We start from the raw sequence: 20,852 nt of genomic DNA, 5'->3' as shown, positions 1-20,852 counted from the left end.
CCCGGAGTCACCTAAGAACTCACGGCCCAGCAGGTTGGGAGATCAAAGAGAAGAGGTTTACGACGTAATGCAGAAGAAAGCAGAGCGGGCGAATCAGAAGCGGGCAGAAGTGTGATGAACCCCTTGGCAAGAGCGACGGGGCCAGTCACGGGCGGCATTTAGCCGCTGCGGGTTGCTAAGTTTAGTTTCTTCTACTTGGGCAGTCCGCGAAAAGTGGGCTAATTAGGCCCTTTAGCGGCCCTTTTGGAGATCAACCACCCTCCATCAGAACAAGAGATCGCCCACATGACCAAACACAAAAGAGGGGTAATGACCTCAACTGCTCCCTTAGCTCAAATTAAATTTAGAAATCCATGTTAATTGATCGTCACATTCCCCACAGGCAATGCAAATGTCACAGCATGAAGAAGTCCGGGCGCATCGAGAGACGAACTGGATTGGCGCTTGGAGTGCCCTTGCGGGATGCCCCATACTGTGATATAGCAGCACCCTCAGCATAGCATCCTCTCGTCTCATTGGCATGGGAAGGAACTCAAAGACAGGATCTTGTACCGAGCTCATTTCGCACATCCTCGTCGATGGGATTTAGAACTGGTCCCATGATGTGATCCCAGCGGTGAGGGCCCGGGGTCTTGAGTCATACTTGAATTAAGCGCCCTTTGGGAATCACGGCATGGCAGCCTTCCAATCACTGCTTCTTGTCCACCGACGGTTGGCTTATGGAGTGGAAGTCAAAACACCCAGCCACACCCCTTACATCAGAGACTGCCTTTGCCATTACAGACGATGCACTTTGGTCGCTACGACCTTCTCGGGCACGGCCCGTAATGCAAATGTTAGGACCATTGCGAATCCATAGAGTATATCACTGTCGGTGGAATCCACTCACGTCATGACGTTCGCCAATGTAGATCCCCCTTGGGCTGTCACATTCACCAAACCTTGGAACATCGATATGAAATATGATAGCGATATACTTCAAGGGCTTTGTATACGTGCTGGTATTCTCCTTGGCGCCGTCTCATTCAAAAACTATCGTGGAACATGAACGGTACAAGTGTTCTAGTATTGCCAGCATTCTGAGAGCGAAAGTACCTATAACCGATCACCGATAGAAGATGGAACACCACAGCTACCAATGATCAGTGAGTGTTACTGTCTCTACGTCAGTGCTCCTGGGTATCACTTACTATATCACAGGCTTATATGGAGGTCCTAGGTAGCATAGAATGATAGCTGTATGCGGACGAGCAGAACAAGACCCATCACACTCCCGATACCCAATAGTGAACTGGCCTTGGCGAGCTATAGTATTTTCAACTAGTATTCCGAAGGTTGATGAACGCCTATGGTTACTAGTATCCAAGCTACTCAAGCCCTTCAAGTTTGGAATCGCTTTCATGGTCAGAGCGGACGATAGAGCGTATCCAGGATCCCAGTACACCACCAATATGGCTATCCAAGTAACTAGTTACTTATACTGTTGACACAACTGTAATTGCATGGCGATCTCTGCATGGAGCGGTTCCCGCGGAAGATTCGCCCATTGGTCGCTCCTAGGATGGAGCTAAGGCTCCCTTCCCTTACTACTAGACAAGATCACGGACTGGGGGGATGAAACCCCAAGCATATCCATGGAGATGTGAAATTGCACATTCCGACTGATAATAACTATGCAAGCTCCCGGTATATACACTCCGAGTCCACGCGGGGAGCAATACTCCTACCTCATGATAATATACCACCAGTCTAGTCCTCCAATGTGCGCTTAGTATTGTTTACTTCTCTGCGGCCTTAGGAGGACTTGTATAGACCATCTGGTCGGAGGCCCGCGGACTCAAGAATTGTTGGGCTCAAGAAATAAGATTGAGGGGGGCTCTCGGATCACAGTGCGCCGGGAGGCCCGCTCTCCTGTGGTCCTCTTGTGAAGCAAACCCACCAATCATTTGGGGGGCATTGAAGAGCGGCTAAAGGGTATATCGGCTATTGACCTGCCTAGGGGGACGAGTTTCCGCATCTACAGATGTGCTCCCGGCAGGGCTGATATCTTTGTCTTTTCTGGATTCCCACCCGACAACCATATCGCCATGAGAGGCCTGTTCATCCAGGAATCGCTGGGGGGTGCAAGGCTGGGGGTGCAAGGCTGGGGGTGCAAGGGCAGAGCGGGAAGCCTCGTGTTCCTGGATGATGGGGTGATGATGGTGAGATGATGAATTGAGGGGATATGAGTGTATAGGTTCCCGTGTTATAGTCCAAGTCGTTGAGCCTCGGACACCCAAACCTGCAACCCGGAGGAAATGCCGGGCATTGATTGGCGGGAGAGCTTCGACAGGCATTCCAAGAATTCCAGGCAGTTCCCTCAATAAGCAAGGAATACCCCAGGTCATATCCCGGATCCCTAGGAGTATATCCCTGGTCAGCCGACCTGGATGATTTTCTTGGAGAGCATCAGAAACAACACGGGATCACCAAATCTGGTAATTCGTGATTTGTCAGAGAAAGCCCCCCATTCCGCAACTCCATCGCGGTGTGCTTTTCTGGTCGGTGAATGGAAGCTGCAACTGCTAGCTCTGCTTGTTGGACTCCACTGTGGATCGATCGCCGCAGACAGGCACCCCTCCACGTGAGCCCGAGAGCCCTTATCGTCCGTTTGCATCATCATGAGGATTTTTCTGGCGAGGGATGACGGTAGATATACGGAGCGCTGGCAGGCGGTTCACAAACTGTGGTCCCCTCCGGTACAGCATCCGTCGCTTTGGGGGACCTCTCGAGGACGCGTAGCTCATCAGCCGTAGAAAAGAAACCACTGTATCTCATCATCAAGGGGCGTGTTTTACGGTGAACCGGCATATCCACCTTTGGGTTTCCCCAATTGCCACTCGGAAGGTCAACATCGTCAGTTGGGCTTTTGCACGACCTATTACTTTTTCTATTTTAGTTCTGTTCACTCCTCTATCGTGGGGTGTCTACTATTTCTCCCCCCCTCTTCCCCTCTCCCCTCCAATTCCCTCCCTATCCATCTCCCTTCCATTTCTCTTCCCCCACCACGCCGGAATCGACTAGGCGTCACCATGGCACCTCCAGCCATCATTGCCCCCTCCATCCTCAGCGCCAACTTCGCTGACCTCGGCCATGACTGCTCCAAGAAGATGGAGCAGGGCGCCGATTGGCTCCACGTCGATATCATGGACGGCCACTTCGTCCCCAACATGACCATCGGCTGTCCTGTGGTTTCGCAGATCCGCGGATGCGTTGATCGCCCTCTCGAACCATGTGCCCGCGGCACCTTTGACTGCCACATGATGATCATGGAGGTTTGTAACGATCTTTCAGGACGCCAACAAGCCCCCAATCCCCGCTAACCTAGATCCTCTAGCCTCACAAATGGGTTGCCGAGTTCCAAAAAGCCGGTTGCGACCTCTACTGCTTCCATTACGAGGCGGCCGTCTCATCCGTTGCCGCGACCGATCCCACGGACAAGACCACCACACGTCGTACCAGCCCCCGCGAATTGATCAAGTACATCCACGAGTCCGGCATGCAGGCCGGTGTTGCGATCAAGCCGGATACCCCCGTCGACGTTTTGTGGGACATCCTGGACAGCCCCGACGTGAAAGAGCGACCTGAAGTGAGTGTGACCCCATAGAAACCCAGCGGTCCATCTTTCAGTATTCCCGAGATTCTACCAATTCCCTCGTTTCTTGCCAGCCAATGGGCTTACAGCAATTACTTCATGACTCCTAGCCAGCTTCAAGAATGACACGCTAACGTCTGATCTCCGCGCAGATGGTTCTGGTGATGACCGTGCACCCCGGTTTCGGCGGACAGAAATTCATGGCTTCCGAGCTACCCAAGGTGCAGGCACTGCGGGCGCGTTACCCCGATCTTAACATAGAAGTCGACGGTGGGTTGGGACTCGGCACAATCGATCAGGCTGCAGATGCCGGGGCCAACGTGATTGTGGCTGGTTCAGCCATTTTCGGGGCCGAGGATCCGGCCGATGTTATCGCCAAATTGCGCGAGGCCGTCCAGAAACGCCGCGCCATTGAGAAGTAGTGGATGTTCTTGAACGAGAAACATCAACTTACAAAACAAAACGGGGTTCGGTGTTGTTCTTGTTTTTTTTTTTTTTGTCTTTTCGTTTTTTTGCTTTTCCCTGCCATTTGACCAAGATTTGTGGTCTTCCGCTTTTTCTATTGGGCCCTTTGACGTTCTCCGATGATTCTCATGGGAAGATTCCCCCCTCGCGTCTCTTTTCTTTTTCTTTTTTCACCCCTTCTTGCCGGGACATATCTTATATACTTGAGCTGTATTTGGTTTTAATGATTGACGAGCTATGACCGGCATTCGACAGAAACTCGGGTGGAGTTGTGCCAGGGAATAGACAAAATACTTACGAACGCAATAGAGGTCAGAAGTATATACACATACCTACTATCCATACGAATTTGAAAAGTTGAATAGGTCAAAATAGATGAAAAGGGCCATTGAAGCCCAAAATTCGATTAAGCGGATTGACTCTGGTATCATTTTGCTCCTGACAAGAAAACGAAATATCAAGGGCATCGTTCATGTACAGAGATTCGTTCAAGTCGTTAACTACGTAACCTTAATCCTTCCCCGAATCCTTCCCCGATCGCGCAGCTTCGGTCGCCTCCGAGTCTTTGCCTGTCTCCTTTGGGCTCCCCGGTGCAGCATCCGGTGCCTCTTCCTTGGTCGCGAAGGGGTCCTCAACACTCACCAAGGGATCCTCCACAGTCAACTCAGGGGCCTCCACAATCGAGTCAATCGAGTCACCTTGCGGCCTTTCCTTAGCCTCCTGGCGCAACGCATCTAAAGCGCCACCGGGCTTCTCAGATGAGATGGATTCTCGAATCTCGTGAACCTTTTCCTGGGTTTCCGGGTCAGTCGCCGAGACAATGGATCCTCGGTGGTGCTCGACCAGCCCGAACGCCTCTGCGTTGTCGGCGCGGAAGTTCGCAGTCGACACTGCTGCAACTTCGGGTACAAGGGGCGGGCGCTTTAAGGCCTTCGGAGAATCGGGTGCGGTGTCTGGTAGCTCGGGGGCGACCGATCGTCGCGGTTGGGAGACGGTAGAAGGAGGACTCTCTCCCTTGGGCTCGGTTTTGCCCTCTTGCTTATCATCGGCCTTGTCCTTAGCCTTCGAGGCGGCCTCCGTGCTAGCCTGACGCAAAGCGAGCACCGCCTTCTCGTCCTTCTTCTCTTCGGGTTCGGCCTTTGTCGGAGGCGGGCTCTGGATTTTGATCGTGGAGGGCTTCGGTGTGCCGGGCTCGGGCTCTTTTGGGGTCGAGACGGCTGGGGGTTCAGGAGTCGCGATAGGGTTGCTGGTGGCTGGCATGCCGTCCAGGTCGGGGACATTATTCACGACCATGCGAAGCTCACCAAACTCATTCCATTCTTCAATTTCTTCCAAGTCCTGAAAAGAATGTGTGGGTTAGTCACTGCGCCCAGGCAGAGCATGGGCGAGGGGGGCTGCATCTCCATACCCCAACAATGTTGCCGTACTTCACAAGGCCAGGCAACTTCTTGCCTTTGGAGCGGCGGCCCCAGAGTTTGCGGGCAGCATCATCAGTAGCGACATCAATGGCACGGAAGGGAAGCTTGTTCGCCTTCAGGATGGTCTCGATTCGGGCGGTCGCAGTGACAATATGAGATGACCCCGCCGTTAAGGAGGTGTAGAGATAAAGCGTCGAGTCGGACATGTTGGGATGGTGGGGATGGTGGAGATGGAGGGGTAGGAGGGGTAGGTATGAATCTAGGGATTTAAAGCTCTCTCCAGGCTCATGGGGAAAGACAAGAAACTGCCGACTCTTTGAACTCTTTCGTCGGCTTGCAATACAAGGAATCCACTTTGGCTATGACGTGGTGGGTCACGTGGGTATGCTACACGCGATGGTTTAGTTTTGGACAATTTACTTAATCCCAACTGCACTTCGTCCTAAGAGGGGCTCCTACTAGTCGAATGCTGGTCTGGTTTGTTCGCATTGGGTCTTCTATGGAAGAGAGTATCGCCATCGTGGCGACTTGACGTCAACTTGCTCACCCCAGGATCCACTGTGAGGTAAAATGAGGGGCGTGCCGTAGGCTTAGGCGATATGAGCTTTCCCCATGGGCTGTTGCGACCAATTAACTGAAGAAAATTTGGAGGTTGACAAGAGGAGAAAATGACAGTATTCTCGAGATCCTTACATCGGTGCTATCGCAGAGCTAAGAAATCTCCAAACGGACTCTATCCCTACTAGAATTATCCGTCAACGAAGACGAACGGAAGATTTGCTTTCTGGAATAGTTCCGTTGAAGTTGTATGCCTCCAGTCTTGAATGAGAAGAGGAAGACCTTCATTGACTAGAAGGACATCAAACGGAGACAGTCGGAGCCGACGGTCTTTGGGCAGAGCAGCTCAGATCCTTATATCAGCTACTAAGCATTTGGCCCATATCGCCATGAGCCCCATCAGGCCATGAGTAAATGACCTATATCTCATCTCCCTAACCCTTTGCAGAGCTGCAAGCTCTAATAGGCAGCCATGCGTAAGAGGGCACGCGACCGATGAGGAAAGTCCATCTCGAGCAGCTGTACTGGTACCAGGGCAAGTTCAAAACCGGACTGCCCTTGGGTGTCACTGGGAAGTATGTCTTTCCTGGAGTTCAAACCCCTGATAACGTATCCTCCAGCCTTACGTTACCGCAAAATGCGTTTATATGCCCAGTCGGATCGAGAAATAAACGGCGCGTGACACTCCAGCCACCTTGTGCCTCGATGTTGGAGCCTGCATGATAGTCAAGTGGTGCACGCGACCTTGGCACGGCAGAAACCTGGCCAAATTGTCTTGGTAGCCCCGAACCGCACTGTGGTCCCTGCCTGGGAAGGCCTATTACCGGAGGCCTATTAAGAGGCTGATTGGAACCTGACGAGTAGGATAGAGCTTTCGACCTGAATGCCCCTGGTGCGATGCTTACTATATCGTACTGCGTATCTCATGGCCTACATTGTGCCGGATTGCTTCCTTTCTCATCTCTGGTAGACCGGTCGCTGGTATTGGACCGTGCAAGGCGCCGGCTGAAGATAATTTTGAAGCCGTTCTCCGATCCTGGCCGAGCAACTTGAAGAAGACTGCAAGTGGTCCTTGAGGTTCTCCCGACACCCTCACCTCACGAGGGTGGGCGAAGTCCCATGAGGTTGTTTCGTATGCACGAGAAGAGGGATCTAGATTGGCCACGATCTTCGGCCAACGGGCCAATGAAACTACCGGAGAATGAATCCTTGGGCAGGAAACGATAGATCATCCCGCTCGAATGACGAAATGGTCGCGCGCTAATATTGACCGCGGGGCCTGAATCGTACGAATGTCGAGCAGAAAACCTGAAGAACCCGACTTTGAACCAAGAACTCTGGGATTGGGGGGGGGCGTGCGAGTACTAGCGAGTTACGCCCTGGGATATTCATGATTAGTAGACGCTCGAGTGGCTCCATCGTGTTTCATGAGCCCTGGAGGTCCTCGGGCTAATTAGCAGAGGCTCGGATCTGTAGCCTGAGGCTCAACATAGTAGATCTGGGCGAACCATGGAACTTCCAAGCCCACCCCCCCGGGGTTGAAATGCAAATTGCTAAGATCTTACCGATGTCCGCATGGTCAACATCTACTCCGTATAAAACCTTTCAAGTTGGAACATGCAGGTACTGGACGTATGTAGTATTCTCCCGCTGATGATTTTGATGTCCGGCTGTTCTGGGCCAATTACAATTATCTCGTATACAAACACCATCTCCACCGAAGAAACCCGGTTCGGAAATGAGCTTCCTCTCAAAGAATGACGCATCCGAAATGACAGATAACTGCCGCACGGAGCATGACGGTAGAAAGATTGGAACTGCGGTGTCGATCACTGGCACCCGCTGCCTTGGGGGCCCAATGATGGGATCGAGCGGCAACGGCGCTCGCTGTTCTGGAAAGTCTTGAAAAAAAAAAAAATAAAAATAAAAAAAATCATCACCATCGAATGTTCCCCCCTCTTTCTTTTCGTGTCCAATGCCGCTAGTGCGATGATCGCCTGATCATCAACCAAACCGGGACCCAAACATGTTTCCCTTTGGTGGAGGTCCAAAGAATGGGGCCGGAGACCCAAGAACTCTTCTCCCCCTCTTCTCTTATTTGAGACGGCGGCGCAAACCTTGGGTCGGAATTTCCAGAGCGAAGATATTAATAGGAACCACGGGACAAGGACCATGGCACTCTCCCGGGAGATTCCCACCTTTTCCACCTTTTCCAGAATTTTTGCTTTTCAACGGTTCATCGCCGGGCAACAATTGGGCAGGGCCCGATGTCTGTGGACAACGTGGCATCCCGTCAGGCGCTCCTTCAGAGCGACAGGGTGGGATGATGAGCAAATGAGAGGGGAGAAACGGGAGAAGGAGAGCGGTGTTATCCTTGGAAGTAGAGTTTCAAACGGCTTAGTAGCCATTAGTCGCATCTGCCGACCCTCATAAAAATAGGAACCGCGATGTACGCCATAGCTCCGGCCCAGGGTGGATGGAGTCTTCCCGAGGCAGGGCCGAATGGGCTGTCCCAGCCACACCCTGGGATTGGCTGTCCTGGGGGAAGGCCAGGAAGATTATTACTACCAGAAAGCTCAGGAGCCCCAGAAGCCCCAGAAGGTCTAGAAGGCCAAATGTGCTGCTCTGCACCGCGGGTCACACTCGGGGGCGATCCGGTTCGCTGCCTCACTTTGTGAGTTGGAGAATTAGTGAGGACACCGCCCGTGTCTCCCCTCCACCCCCCAGGAGTCCAAGGACCCTTTCCAGCCAACCGTTGCTCTCGAGGGACTCCCTGATTCGACGAGACCTTTGGGTTTTTGTCTTTGAGCCTTGACAGCATAGTTCGATGTATCTGTGCATCTGCGCATCAGGGCCTCAGATCCAATCTGGGCAAGCTGGGAAAGCTGAGAAAGCTACTCCGTAAAGAAAGCGAAGAATCTGGGAAAAGCCCGGCAGGGCTCCTCAGTCCGACCACTCTGACCACCAAAGAAGCCCGTGCAGGCAATAGTCGGAGGAGCTCACCTGGGTACGTCCCTACGGGTTCTCATCGTCGAATGAACAGCCTCGGGGGGCCCAGAACCTCCGTGGGCGGCCCACCAAGGATTGACGCTCCGAATTCCATCTTAGTAGTAGCTGGGTGCTTGCTAGTATAGCCGTCATTAAGCCCACTCTCTTCCCCCCCCCCAAGGTCCATACTCGTGCCCTTCCCCCAATTCGGTCATCTTTTGGTGGAGTTTGGATCCCCCAGTTCCCTCTCTCTCTCTTCCCACCTCAGAAGGGACTTTTGCTCTTTCAACATCTTTCGATTCATCAACCTGTGCTGCCCAATCTTTCCTGTACAATTGATCTTGCTATCGTGCTGGGGAGTCCCGGTTCTGTAGTTTCGCTTTAATACTGACGCTCCACCCACCTCCGATCAACCCTTTTTCTTATCGACTGCCGATCTAAGAGTCGCCCTTGATAAGATTTAGCTTCATTTTCTGCTGAAGACCGTAAGTTGCGTCGATCGAAATGCTTTCCCTCCAGCCAACCTGGACAAATACTGTGCTTCGCCACGTTTCCGGATCCGACTAACGTCTATAGAAGAGGATCTTTGCTGTGGTCAACATCCCCCCCCAATCTGTATATACTGATAAGAGCACTATCCACCCGTGAGGTCTTCTTGCGACGAGGGTACCCCCATCCTCTTTCAACATGGCGCACAATCAGGACGACGACGAACTATTTATAAGAGCCATCTCTGGGTATCGTGAAGCATTTTTGGATCGACACGCCCATCTCCCGGAAGCCGAACGAAATCAACTCTGGAGTCGTCGGATCAGCCAGTTTCTTCCCAACGACCAGGAGACTGTGCCCGGGAAACCCGGGAAACGGATTCGACAGGATGCGACTCCAAGGACTTTGCCTTTTGGTTCTGGTCTACCTCAAGCCAAACGACGAGCCACCGTATGTCAAACCACTTGAGTCCCCCAGCCCATTCCCCACAAGAACCATTCCATGGATTGACAGTTTTGACAGACCCCGGATGAAGTGTCAGAGTCCAGCGATCTGAGACGCACTCTGTCGCAAATGTCCACCCCGGAAGCGCCTAGCCTGACGACGTCCAGCTACCGACATACGCCCATGGCCCGTTCCCAGAGCCAGCAGATCCCGGTTTCCCACTGGCACCCGCCCGCCGGGGTTGCCATGAGCAAACGACAATCTTTCGGACCCACGCGGACACGCCAGCTCGACCACGTCGATGAGTTCTCCCCCTCCGAGTATGCAAAGTACCTGGAAGACCCCGATCAGAGCCTGTACGGCGGACCCAACGTGGGCCCCGTTCTGTCGCTCGGCCTCACTGCTTCTGGATTGACTGGACCGGTTCCCATGCCTCTGCATTCTGGACAAATATCTCCCCCGACGGACGCTTCCCCTCCCGGCGCTATTCAGATGAGCCGCAGCGGCACTACCGACACCATCATCGGCGGCCTCACTAAATTTGGTTTTGACGGAACGAATCCTCAGGATCTGGAAGGACCCTCCTACCCCATCCCCCAGGAGTGGGTGCCAACATCAACCTCTGGTGGTATCCCCTACCATGAATCCTTCCCTTCCGCTATGTATCCTGATCTAGATTCTACTGCCTCCTACCCCTTCTCGTACCCTGTATCACTTTCCGCATCTGCACCGACCACAACATCCTTTCCTCACCATCGGCTGTCGTCAAATCTTCCCGTAACCCCCGCTACGGAGATGAAACCCTCCATATCCGCCGAGAGTCATTCTCCCGGCATAGTGTCAACCGAGCCTTCGCGGGCTGCACGTCGCACCCAGGAGCAAATCGCCCATGCGGCACGACCTATTGCCCCCAAACGCGAGTCTCACGACGGCATCGTTCTCCAGCCCGATTCGACCGATCCGAACAAGATGGTTCGGATTTCGTCCGCCGACGGCACGGCGAAGGAAGTTGCGGCAATCCCAAAGGCCTCGGTGCATCGCCCACCCCGACCCAAGACCTACTGCCATCTCTGTAACGATCAGCCGGAAGGCTTCCATGGCGAACATGAACTCCGCCGCCATATCGATCGAGTCCATGCCTCCGTTCGCAAAGTGTGGGTCTGTGTCGACATTTCACCTGACAAGAGCTTCCTTGCGAACTGCAAAGCGTGCCGCAACGGCAAGAAGTACGGCGCCAACTACAACGCAGCGGCCCACCTTCGTCGCACGCACTTCAATCCGTGCCAGCGGGGCCGTGGCGGTCGTGGCAAAGACAGCGAGAAGCGTGGCGGTAAAGGCGGCGGCAACCATCCGCCGATGGAGGTGCTCAAGCATTGGATGCGGCAGACGGTGGAACGGGCCGATGACAACGCCGATAGCTTCGGCCCCGACTCGCTCGAGAGCGATAACCAGATTGGCACCGACCTCGTTGAGTCCGAATGTCTGCCTCCCTCCATGACTGTGGCATCAGAGAGTCTTACTGAGTCAGGTGCGCAGTTTGGGATGGAGTCGACTCTTATGCATGGGTATGACCCATATCCCGTTCCTACTTACGAGTTCGACCCGTCGTTCGATACGCCGTACTATCTCGATTCGCAGCCGCCTGCTCTGCCGGAGCTGGAGCAGTATGTGATGTAAAGAGGGGCCGACTCGTAGCTCCCTCTGCTTTTTTATTTTTTTTTTTCTCTCGAACGAGGAATCCCGGCTTGTCCGAACGTTTGGTTTGCTCTCTTTTATGCTTGTCTCTTGCGCGTTGTTTTCAGTTTGGATTCGCATGTTTCTTTTCCTTCTCCTGCTTCCATGGTCCTTGCTGCTGGACAATGCGACCGCCTTTTTTTGGTTTTGTTTTTCTCCCTGTTTTCACTTCGAGACTGGTGTAATTTATGGATCTTGCGGTTATACGATATATGGGATTGGAACTGGGAATGAGTGTGAATGGTGGACTTTGGAAGGGGCCATTTCGGGGGGGTTCTTGCGTTCCTGCATGTGAGTTCTTGGAGAGAACTGGTTCATGGTGTTTTGATTTCTGTGAATTTTTGGCGCGGACATCCGGCTTTCTCTACAGCCATATCGACAGAACCTGTATGTATGCGTTTTTGCTTTTCAGGGGTTGGGCTTCGCGCCCGAGGTGGCACTGACATGAGTAACGAACACTAACGATCCCAACCATAATGACATTGGATGGAAATTGTTGAATTGGACATTTCTTTTCCTATGGAGGCCTGTGCTGTACATAGATGGATTCGTGGAGATTGTATTGCCGTACTATTGTATTCTACGGTAACTGGCGGCAGGCAGCAGCAATACCGAGGCGGTCAACAAACAAGCCTGATGGATCTCCGCGGTTCACCCACTCGAGTCTTCTGACTGGAGCCGCCGGGTGGTGGAATCCACTGTGATTCAAGTGGCTGACTCGACAGCCAATGAGCTGCCCCGCCAGCTGTCCATGTGTGGCTTGGTCAGGCTCGGCGGCGATAGGGCTGGGGAATCTGAAGCTGGAGAACAAAAACTGTGGCTGGAATTACCGGCAATACGTATGCGTATGGGGTGATACATCGCATCCCCGAGCCCAAGGGGGGCTGAAGGATAGAGAGCAAGTAGTGGTCTTGGGGCGTAGTATGTACTGTGGGGATCAGCCTGAATAAAAGAATACTGCTTATAATGAGTGCCAAAAATGAGAGAAATACAGGGAAAGAGTAGGGAAAAGACAAGCGCTGCCAAGACTCAGACACTCTGGCCAGCTTTACATTTGGTACAAGTCCGCAAAACCTTGTCTCCTCCTTTTCTCTTCTCTTACCTTGCTCTTCCTCTGTCCGCCGATACGTCTCCTTCAGCGCCGTGAGCTTCTCCTTCTTGTCTACCCCCCGTTCTAGATTCCTTCTCTAGCGCGAATCTCTGCATTCCCGACCGAGTAAGTTGCTCCGTTATCGCCCGCGTTCAACCCTGCTATTGAGCGCCGCGACTCTCATGACCATTTTGCTTTACCACTGATTCTGACGCTGCTCTGTTTGCTTTCAGCCCATCCTCAATGGCTTCTCAGGGCTACTACGGCAACCAGCCTCCCCAGGCTCAGTAAGTCTTCACTACGGTCCCCATCGTCTGCCCGCCGCCCAGATCAAACCTCCCCGCTGTTCATCATCGCGCCGTCTCGACTGTCTGTCGCGACTGCAGTAACCGGCGAGCTTTGTTGATCCTGCACGTGCGCGCACCATCATTTCATCCTGAAAGATATTGACCAGTCATGTTTATATAGCTACGGCCCTCCCCAGCCCGGCTACGGGCCCCCTCCCGGCCAGGAAGGTTACTACGGTCAGGTACATTCCGCCTCGCCCCAGGATATAACACACTTGCGCTATGAAAACAAAACTAATCAGAACGATCATAGCCCCAGTACGCTCCACAGCCTGGATACTACCAGGGCCCTCAGTACGCCCCGCCCGTGCAGCAAGCGCCCCAGACAAAGGGCAACAACGGTGGTTTCGGTGATGGCTGTCTCGGAACTTGGTGAGTCTTCTCTCTCTTTCTGTTGAAATGCATACCAAATATTAATACTGTATCACAGCATGGCCACCCTGTGCTGCTGCTTTGTGTGTGAAGAGGGTTGCATCTGCTGTGCCGACTGCATCGAATGCTGCGAGTTCTGCTAAGCTTCGTGATCAACGACAGCCACGACCACTTGCTTTCTTATGGCGTTCAAATTTTGAGGTTCCTTCCAGTAGGATCTAGGACTTACCTGATTTCACTCTTTGAGTCGCAATTCTCGTTGAAATTTCTTAGCTGTGTTTATCGTCTCAAAACAACGTGAATACTTCCCAGCTGACCCCCCCTTAATCCCATAGAATTTTCGATGGTTCAACTACGGGTAATTCATCATTCAGATGACCGAACCGACATTACGTTCAATACGCAGTAGAGCTGAGCCAGCTGATGCTCATATAATATAGTAGTGTTTGTAGTATCCTGTGTAGACCGTATTTCAATTCTTCGTGCACGTCTGCATTGGCGGTAGATGAAACCTCTCAGCGCGTAGACTTTCATGGTATTACGAAAGAAAAGTCCTTATTGGCGAGTATATGTGGTTCAGTATGCACTCAAGCGCCCGGGCTAGTGCTCCTGCCCATGAGCCGCCGGCCCCATGACCTACTCAGCCTCATTATAGCCCCGTCCATACCCCAAAGCCAGGTCATTGAATTTATAAGTCTGTCATAATCTGATCTATAGGCTTCATTTGCCCCCAGAATATTATACGCCCCTAAGAATGGTGGTGAATCATACCTCTCAAAATCCCTTAGATACCCGAGGGCTTTGCCTTCTATCCCTGGATGGAGGTGGGGTTCGAGGGCTATCGAGTCTCTTCATCCTGAGAGATATCATGTCCCAGCTGAGACAAGAAACTTGTACTTCATACGTTCCCAAGCCTTGCGATATTTTTGACCTGATTGGAGGGACGAGTACGGGCGGGTGAGTTAAGACGCGCTTCGGCAGAGGAGGGTGTAGGGCAGCGAAGCTAATAAGCGCGCGTATTCATTGATTACAGACTTATTGCAATAATGCTCGGTCGCCTAGAAATGGATGTCGATCAATGTATTGCAGCATACAGCGAGTTGATGAGTTCCGTATTCGGCGAGAAGATGAACAAAATCCCCTTGGGCTGGACCGGAGAAATTCGACCAAAGTTTGATAGCACAAAGCTGAGAGCAGCTATCGAGCATGTCATTGTTCGCGCTGGGTTCGAACCCGACGCGCTCATGGACGACGGAAACCCTCGTCGATGTAGATCCTTTGTTTGTACCACCGCCAAAGACACGCTGCAAGTGACGAGATTGCGGAGCTATGGGGTGTCAAATGAAGATCCTACCCCCGCTACCATCTGTGAAGCTGCACTCGCTACCTCTGCTGCAACAGGATACTTTGACTCCGCTTATATTGGAGATCGGGTATTTGTGGATGGTGCTTTCGGCGCGAATAACCCAGTCGAGGAAGTTGAAGAGGAAGCTGCAGATATCTGGTGCACCAGTACTCGTGAACTCAAGCCACTGGTCAAGTGTTTCTTGTCCATTGGGACAGGCTGCTTTGCCCGAATGCCTATGGATGATAACGTGTTGAGATTCATCTCCAAGACCCTGGTAGGGTTAGCCATCAAGCCAGAGAGCACCGAGCGACGATTCATGGCCCGATGGAGTAGCGAATGCAGGGAAAAGCGTATATTTCGCTTCAATGTGGAACAAGGTCTACAGGATGTCCATCTGGCGGACTACGGAAAGCGAAGCTTGATAGAGTCCGCGACGCACGACTATCTGCATCATTCGAACCAGAAGGCTCGCGTGCAAGATTGTGTGCTGAATCTGGCAGGGAAAACAGGTAAGTCTATCACCATATACTCCATTCCAATGCGTTGGCTCATACCTATGGATGACTAGAAAGGGCCGGCCTTGATCTTGACATTGAAGTCCAGGTAAGGATTGCTCGGTAGACAGGAACTTTGGAGCGAGTTGCGATGCTGATTCGTGCGTGATAAAAGGAGCATAAGACGCAGATCCTTCATCAAAGAACCCGCACTACCCTTTCACTGCCAGACCTTCCGTTTCAAAAGCCTTGTTGGGCCGTGCCTCTGGAGCGAAATGCCAAATTTGTCAACCGAGACTACATCCCGAAGATCAAAAGAATGCTTTTTTCGGGTGATTCCGCGGAGAGAATCGCGATTGTGGGATTGGGAGGCGTAGGCAAAACTCAAATCGCTCTTGAAATTGCATATCAAGCCAGAGAAATATACCCACATTGTGCTATCTTTTGGGTTGCGGCCGTCGACATGTCGAGCATAGAGCATGCCTATCATGACATTGCACACCAGCTGGGGATCACAGGCTTTGACCCACGCAAAGAAGACGTGAGAGTCATAGTCCAGAGATATCTTAGCCAGGTGTACCATGGGCGGTGGCTTTTGATCTTTGATAACTTGGACGATCTTTCTATTTGGCAGGACGATACGTCAGGCTCAGCTGAGAAAGGGCTGAGAGAAATTCTTCCGCACAGTCACCGAGGTACAGTTCTGTTTACTACACGGAGCAACAAAATTGCGAATTTTCTGGCTCGGGAACATGTAGTGCATATCACAGAAATGGATGAGCAAAAAGCGACGCGAATGTTCAGCAATGCCCTCATCGACAAAACTATTCTCAGCGACAAAATTGCCACACAAACCCTCCTTGATCGCCTCACTTTTCTTCCGTTGGCCATTTCCCAGGCGGCTTCATTCATCAATGAAAACAATATGGAAATTGCAAGGTACTTGAAGTTACTAGACGGTCAAGAACAGGATGCCATCGAGCTTCTGAGCGAAGACTTTGAAGATGAAGGGCGTTACAAAAGCGCTAAAAACCCTGTCGCCACTACGTGGCTTACCTCGTTCATGCAGATCAGGAAGCTGAACCGATTGGCCGCAGATTACCTCTCCTTTATAGCTTGTATCAGTCATATTGAGATCCCTGTTTTGATACTTCCGCAGGCCTCGAGCCTGGAAAGGGAGAAAGCAATTGGTCTGCTGAGCTCGTATTCCTTTATCCGCGTCTGCCAGGATGGCTCTTATATCACCATGCACCGGTTGGTACATCTGGCCACAAGAAACTGGGTTATGTCGACAAATACTCTGAGAGACTGGCAAAAGTTTGCATTGACAGTAGTACGAGGCCAATTTCCTGCCATCAAGCACACTCCAAGGAAAGAACTGCAAGCATGGCTGCCCCATGCACGCCGAATTATCTCGCTGACGTCCCAAGGGCCCGAATCGAGGGAGAAGGCTGATCTGCTTCATTATGTTGCCATGTGTTATCGCTTCCAAGGCAAATACGAAGCAGCCAAGGGTTATTCTTTACAAGCCCTAGAGTTGTTGGAGAAAATGTGTGACGAAGACGACCTAGCGATTTTCGAATTTCGATATGATTTAGCGAGTATATATCAGGGCCTAGGGGATTTTGAGAAAAGCACCTGTCTAACTAAACAGCTCCTGGACACTCAAAAAAGAGTCAACGGCCCGAACGATCCCTTATTCATGGATCTCCAGATAAAGCTGGCGTCTCTGCATCGACACAAATCAGAGCTCAAAGAAGCAGAGGAGCTCTGCAAGCCAGCAGTCAGATTCTTTGTCCTGAACTCTGGGCTAGAAGATGAACGACTTACAAACGCAATTGGCGAATTGACTATGATCTATCTTTCTCAAGGTCGCCTGCATGACACGCTTCAGCTTGCTGAGTTTCATCTGGATCACTGCAGAAGAACTCGCGGGGAAGACGATGAATGGTCGTTACATGCAATGGTTGCCCTAGGAGACCTATACTTTGATCTGTGGAAGCTAAACAAAGCTGAAGCTGTATACGTTGAGGCACTAGAGCGTGGCAAGAGGATCGTCGGACCAGATCATCCGTTCGTGTTGCGAAGCATGGACTCATTGGCCCTTCTTTTTAAAAGCCAGGGCCGGCACTCAGAGGCCGAATCTCTCATGGCCGAATGTGTTCATTTGAGAAAGAAGGTCATGCCGCATCATCAGGATACGCTCGAGGCCTGTCAAACGCTGGAGGAGTGGAGAAATCCAAAGTGAGTAAGGTCTCTAAATCTAAGCGACGGGAGCGATTCTCGCCGAATCAAAAGTCTCAATAACCTCATGATTGATTCGCTGCTAATTTCAATGCTTAGAAATCTGACGGGTTGGTTGGATGCTCATACTGCGTTTTTTTACAGAGCTAATAGTATGCGTCATCGGAGAAAGAAGTATCCTTGGGTTAAAGTGTGCAACGGGCTTTATCGTGTCCGAAGACAACCAAAAGACGATTCGTTTGTTCGGGAAATCAGGAGACTGATCGACCTTCACCTCGTACGCGATAATACATCCACCAATGCCTCCACACTTATAGGAAGCGAGGATAACAACAAGAAGCCCAAATCTTAGATCTAGCCTGTACAATGTGAAATCACAGCTGAACTCCGAGAGGTCAATATTAGCAAGAATATATGTAGGATCCAGGGCTACCTAGATAAGTTTGATTTGCCTTAGTATCTATAGCATGCAGTTTTTCGAGAATGTCGTTTCAGGCGCTCTCACTGGTGACGGCCGAGCTAGTCACGTTCTGCCATCCAGTTGGGTTCGACGCCTCCAGATATTAAGTAGCAAACGTTTCCTTCTGATTTCTCCTTCTCCCCTTCGCAACTCCCAACCTGTCCACGGGCGTGAACGCATCACCGAGACTTGAATCATGGATTATCGGCTTCATAAGCATACAGACGCACTTTCGACCAAGGAATACAATTCGAGCTCATGCTACAGGCCTTAAGCATTCAGAACCTTTAGCAGATGAAACGCGCCTTCAGCTTGATTACCCTCTGCTTTGCGTCTCACGGGTTAATTGCAAGTCACCACAGTGAATCCGAGTCCCGACTTATTATGGCCTCGATTATCCCCAACTTGCTGCTGTAGTAGCTCCAATTTCCAAGATTGTCAAAATGTGGAAATATGACTATGTCATTCAAATCAGCCATGCGTCTCGTGCGAGAGTGGAGAAGCTTCAAAGTCCTTACGGTTAGGACCTACAAGTGAAAATGGAACTGTACTCCAAGTGTTTAATCGGTTAGTCACGACCAAATCCGAGTCCAGCGCGGGGACTCGATGGGGAAAAGCGCGGCCTCGAGCCCCCCACTGCGGAGCGGTTGAATTCGATCACGACATCCAGTGGGCTCCTGGCACGATCTCGGTTGTTCGGTACACACAATTGCACCAAATAGCTTTGAATGACGTTTATCGTCTGACATTATTTAATCGCGGGGTTTCTGCATCCTATGAGCTTCTTCGCACACACCAGGATTGATACACAAACTCGAGTCCCGAACTCCCCCAGTGCAGAGTACCCATCTAAGGTTAATGTACCCTATGCTGAACTCAATATCGCATCATGGAGACTGATCCCTGGCCTAGTTTCCTTCACGATGAAGGTTCTTGAAGCCCTCGCTTGCGCATCTGCGCTGCTGCCCCTCGCGACTGCGGACTGGCAGTTCAAGTCTCGTACAGACTTGGCTCCTCCCCGTCTGAACATCACGATTCCAGCGACTAAAGATGTTGAAAAGGGATATCTGTTCATCGCGCCTTTCCCAGGTCAATTCCCCGATCCAGAACATCACGGTCCCCGTCAGGAGGCTCCCTACATCTTCCGAGATGATGGTGAACTGGTATGGTCTGGGTACACCTACTACTCGATCTGGACGGCCAACTTCCAAGCGGCCAAATGGAAGGGCCAGGATGTGCTCTTCAGCTTTGAGGGTGATCATAACCCCGCCTATGGCCACGGGCATGGCCACGCCACCTTCCTGAACCAGAATTACGAGACCATTCGCGAACTACGGGCAGGCAACCATAAGCTCATGGATAAGCACGAGTTCCATGTCATCAATGAAAAGACTGGGTTGATCCAGATCTACCAGCCTATCCCGACGGACTTGAGTCGATGGGGCGGTAGTGCCGAGCAGCAGTGGATTGTGAACGCGATCATCCAGGGTATGCGATGACCAAGTCATTTCCTAAGCCTTTTCATTTTTGTTTTCCCTTTACTTACAATGGACAGAACTTAATATTGAAACCGGTGAATTGCTGTTTGAATGGGCCAGCCTCGACCACGTTACTCCAGATGGTATGCTAAGGATTCCATGGGAAGTCCAGCTTCGAATACTAATTGCTCGCAGAGGCTGTCCTCCCTCTGAACCCAGGACAAGCAGGCTCCGGTTACAACTCGTCCGACGCCTGGGATTATTTCCATATAAACTCGGTGGACAAAGACGCTGCAGGTAACTATCTCATTTCTGCTCGTGATGCGTGCGCTGTCCATAAGATCAACGGTACCACTGGGGATATCATCTGGCGTCTGGGTGGTCTCAGGTCTGACTTTGAGCTGGGCCCGAACGTCGCGTTCTGCTTCCAGCATCACGCCCGCTTTATCTCACAGAGTGAAGACGAGGAGGTCATCTCCCTCTTCGATAACTCTGCCCATGGCACTGAAAACCACCACGGCCACGAGGTTCACACCCACCCCTTCTCCCAGGGCAAGATTATCTCGGTGAACACGGCTAAGTGGACGGCCGAGATCGTGCAGGCCTTCCAGCCCCCCGATGGACTGCTTGCGAAGTCTCAGGGGAGCACACAAGTCCTCCCCAATGGCAATGCACTGGTCAACTGGGGCTCCGAGGGAGCTCTGACCGAGTTCAAGTCGGACGGCACCCCGATTCTTCATGCCTACATGGATTCTGGTCTTCTCGGAGAAGGAGTCGAGAACTACCGTGCCTTTAGGTACAACTGGACTGGCATTCCCAACGAGGAGCCTGCGATCGTGGCCGAAAAGACCCCCTCCGGTACTGCGGTCTATGTATCGTGGAATGGGGATACCGAGACGGCAATCTGGCGATTCTATGCCATCACCGACCAATACGGATCCCGCTCCTACCTGGGTGAGAGCAAGCGAACTGGCTTTGAGACCTCGTTCTTCTTCGCGGGTCGGACCTACACCCACGTGGCAGCTGAGGCGATCTCGGTGCATGGACGTGTTCTCCGGGCGACCCAAGGAGTCCGAGCTCAGGAACAGGTTCTGCCTCCCACCAATTATGTCGATGCTGCGGCAGCTGCAGCCGCAAAGGGACGATCCATGTGGCGGCAGGTCGTCCTGCAGGCTTAGGCGGTTCACAAGAATGGGCGAGGCCCCGGGAGGCCAGGGGGATAAGGTAAGGAGGAGGTCTTAGATTGCAAGTCTTTACGGCACAGTAGTACGCTGCGTATGATAAGCAAT

The 20,852-nt window shown here is 52.0% G+C and overlaps 7 protein-coding genes across 7 annotated transcripts; 6 read left to right on the top strand and 1 right to left on the bottom strand.

Annotated features, from left to right (window-relative positions):
- Nucleotides 1–3,071: 3,071 nt before the first annotated feature.
- N7468_006087 (ribulose-phosphate 3-epimerase RPE1) lies at nt 3,072–4,056 on the top strand (the record flags this gene model as incomplete). Its single annotated transcript, XM_058475383.1, has 3 exons — nt 3,072–3,314; nt 3,377–3,628; nt 3,787–4,056. 3 exons carry the CDS (start codon nt 3,072–3,074, stop codon nt 4,054–4,056), a joined length of 765 nt encoding a protein of 254 aa, XP_058331123.1.
- Nucleotides 4,057–4,609: 553 nt separating this feature from the next.
- N7468_006086 (uncharacterized protein) lies at nt 4,610–5,723 on the bottom strand (the record flags this gene model as incomplete). Its single annotated transcript, XM_058475382.1, has 2 exons — nt 4,610–5,437; nt 5,508–5,723. The coding sequence occupies 2 exons, from the start codon at nt 5,721–5,723 to the stop codon at nt 4,610–4,612; spliced, it is 1,044 nt and encodes a 347-aa protein (XP_058331122.1).
- Nucleotides 5,724–8,522: 2,799 nt separating this feature from the next.
- On the top strand, nt 8,523–8,753 carry N7468_006085 (uncharacterized protein; the record flags this gene model as incomplete). The annotated part of the gene is made up of 1 exon (XM_058475381.1): nt 8,523–8,753. One exon carries the CDS (start codon nt 8,523–8,525, stop codon nt 8,751–8,753), a length of 231 nt encoding a protein of 76 aa, XP_058331121.1.
- Nucleotides 8,754–9,750: 997 nt separating this feature from the next.
- N7468_006084 (uncharacterized protein) lies at nt 9,751–11,673 on the top strand (the record flags this gene model as incomplete). Its single annotated transcript, XM_058475380.1, has 2 exons — nt 9,751–10,002; nt 10,075–11,673. The coding sequence occupies 2 exons, from the start codon at nt 9,751–9,753 to the stop codon at nt 11,671–11,673; spliced, it is 1,851 nt and encodes a 616-aa protein (XP_058331120.1).
- A 1,390-nt stretch (nt 11,674–13,063) lies between these two features.
- Nucleotides 13,064–13,543, top strand: N7468_006083 (uncharacterized protein; the record flags this gene model as incomplete). The annotated part of the gene is made up of 3 exons (XM_058475379.1): nt 13,064–13,107; nt 13,289–13,349; nt 13,421–13,543. 3 exons carry the CDS (start codon nt 13,064–13,066, stop codon nt 13,541–13,543), a joined length of 228 nt encoding a protein of 75 aa, XP_058331119.1.
- A 1,042-nt stretch (nt 13,544–14,585) lies between these two features.
- N7468_006082 (uncharacterized protein) lies at nt 14,586–17,629 on the top strand (the record flags this gene model as incomplete). Its single annotated transcript, XM_058475378.1, has 2 exons — nt 14,586–15,396; nt 15,612–17,629. The coding sequence occupies 2 exons, from the start codon at nt 14,586–14,588 to the stop codon at nt 17,627–17,629; spliced, it is 2,829 nt and encodes a 942-aa protein (XP_058331118.1).
- A 1,379-nt stretch (nt 17,630–19,008) lies between these two features.
- N7468_006081 (arylsulfotransferase family protein) lies at nt 19,009–20,741 on the top strand (the record flags this gene model as incomplete). Its single annotated transcript, XM_058475377.1, has 2 exons — nt 19,009–19,573; nt 19,759–20,741. The coding sequence occupies 2 exons, from the start codon at nt 19,009–19,011 to the stop codon at nt 20,739–20,741; spliced, it is 1,548 nt and encodes a 515-aa protein (XP_058331117.1).
- Between the last annotated feature and the right edge of the window lie 111 nt (nt 20,742–20,852).

Source organism: Penicillium chermesinum (assembly GCF_028974085.1).
Source record: "Penicillium chermesinum strain IBT 19713 chromosome Unknown utg000004l:1.0-3345178.0:1.0-3348027.0, whole genome shotgun sequence".
Lineage (NCBI taxonomy): Eukaryota > Fungi > Ascomycota > Eurotiomycetes > Eurotiales > Aspergillaceae > Penicillium > Penicillium chermesinum.
Note: the sequence above shows the minus strand (reverse complement) of the source record. Positions and strands in the feature narration are given on the sequence as shown.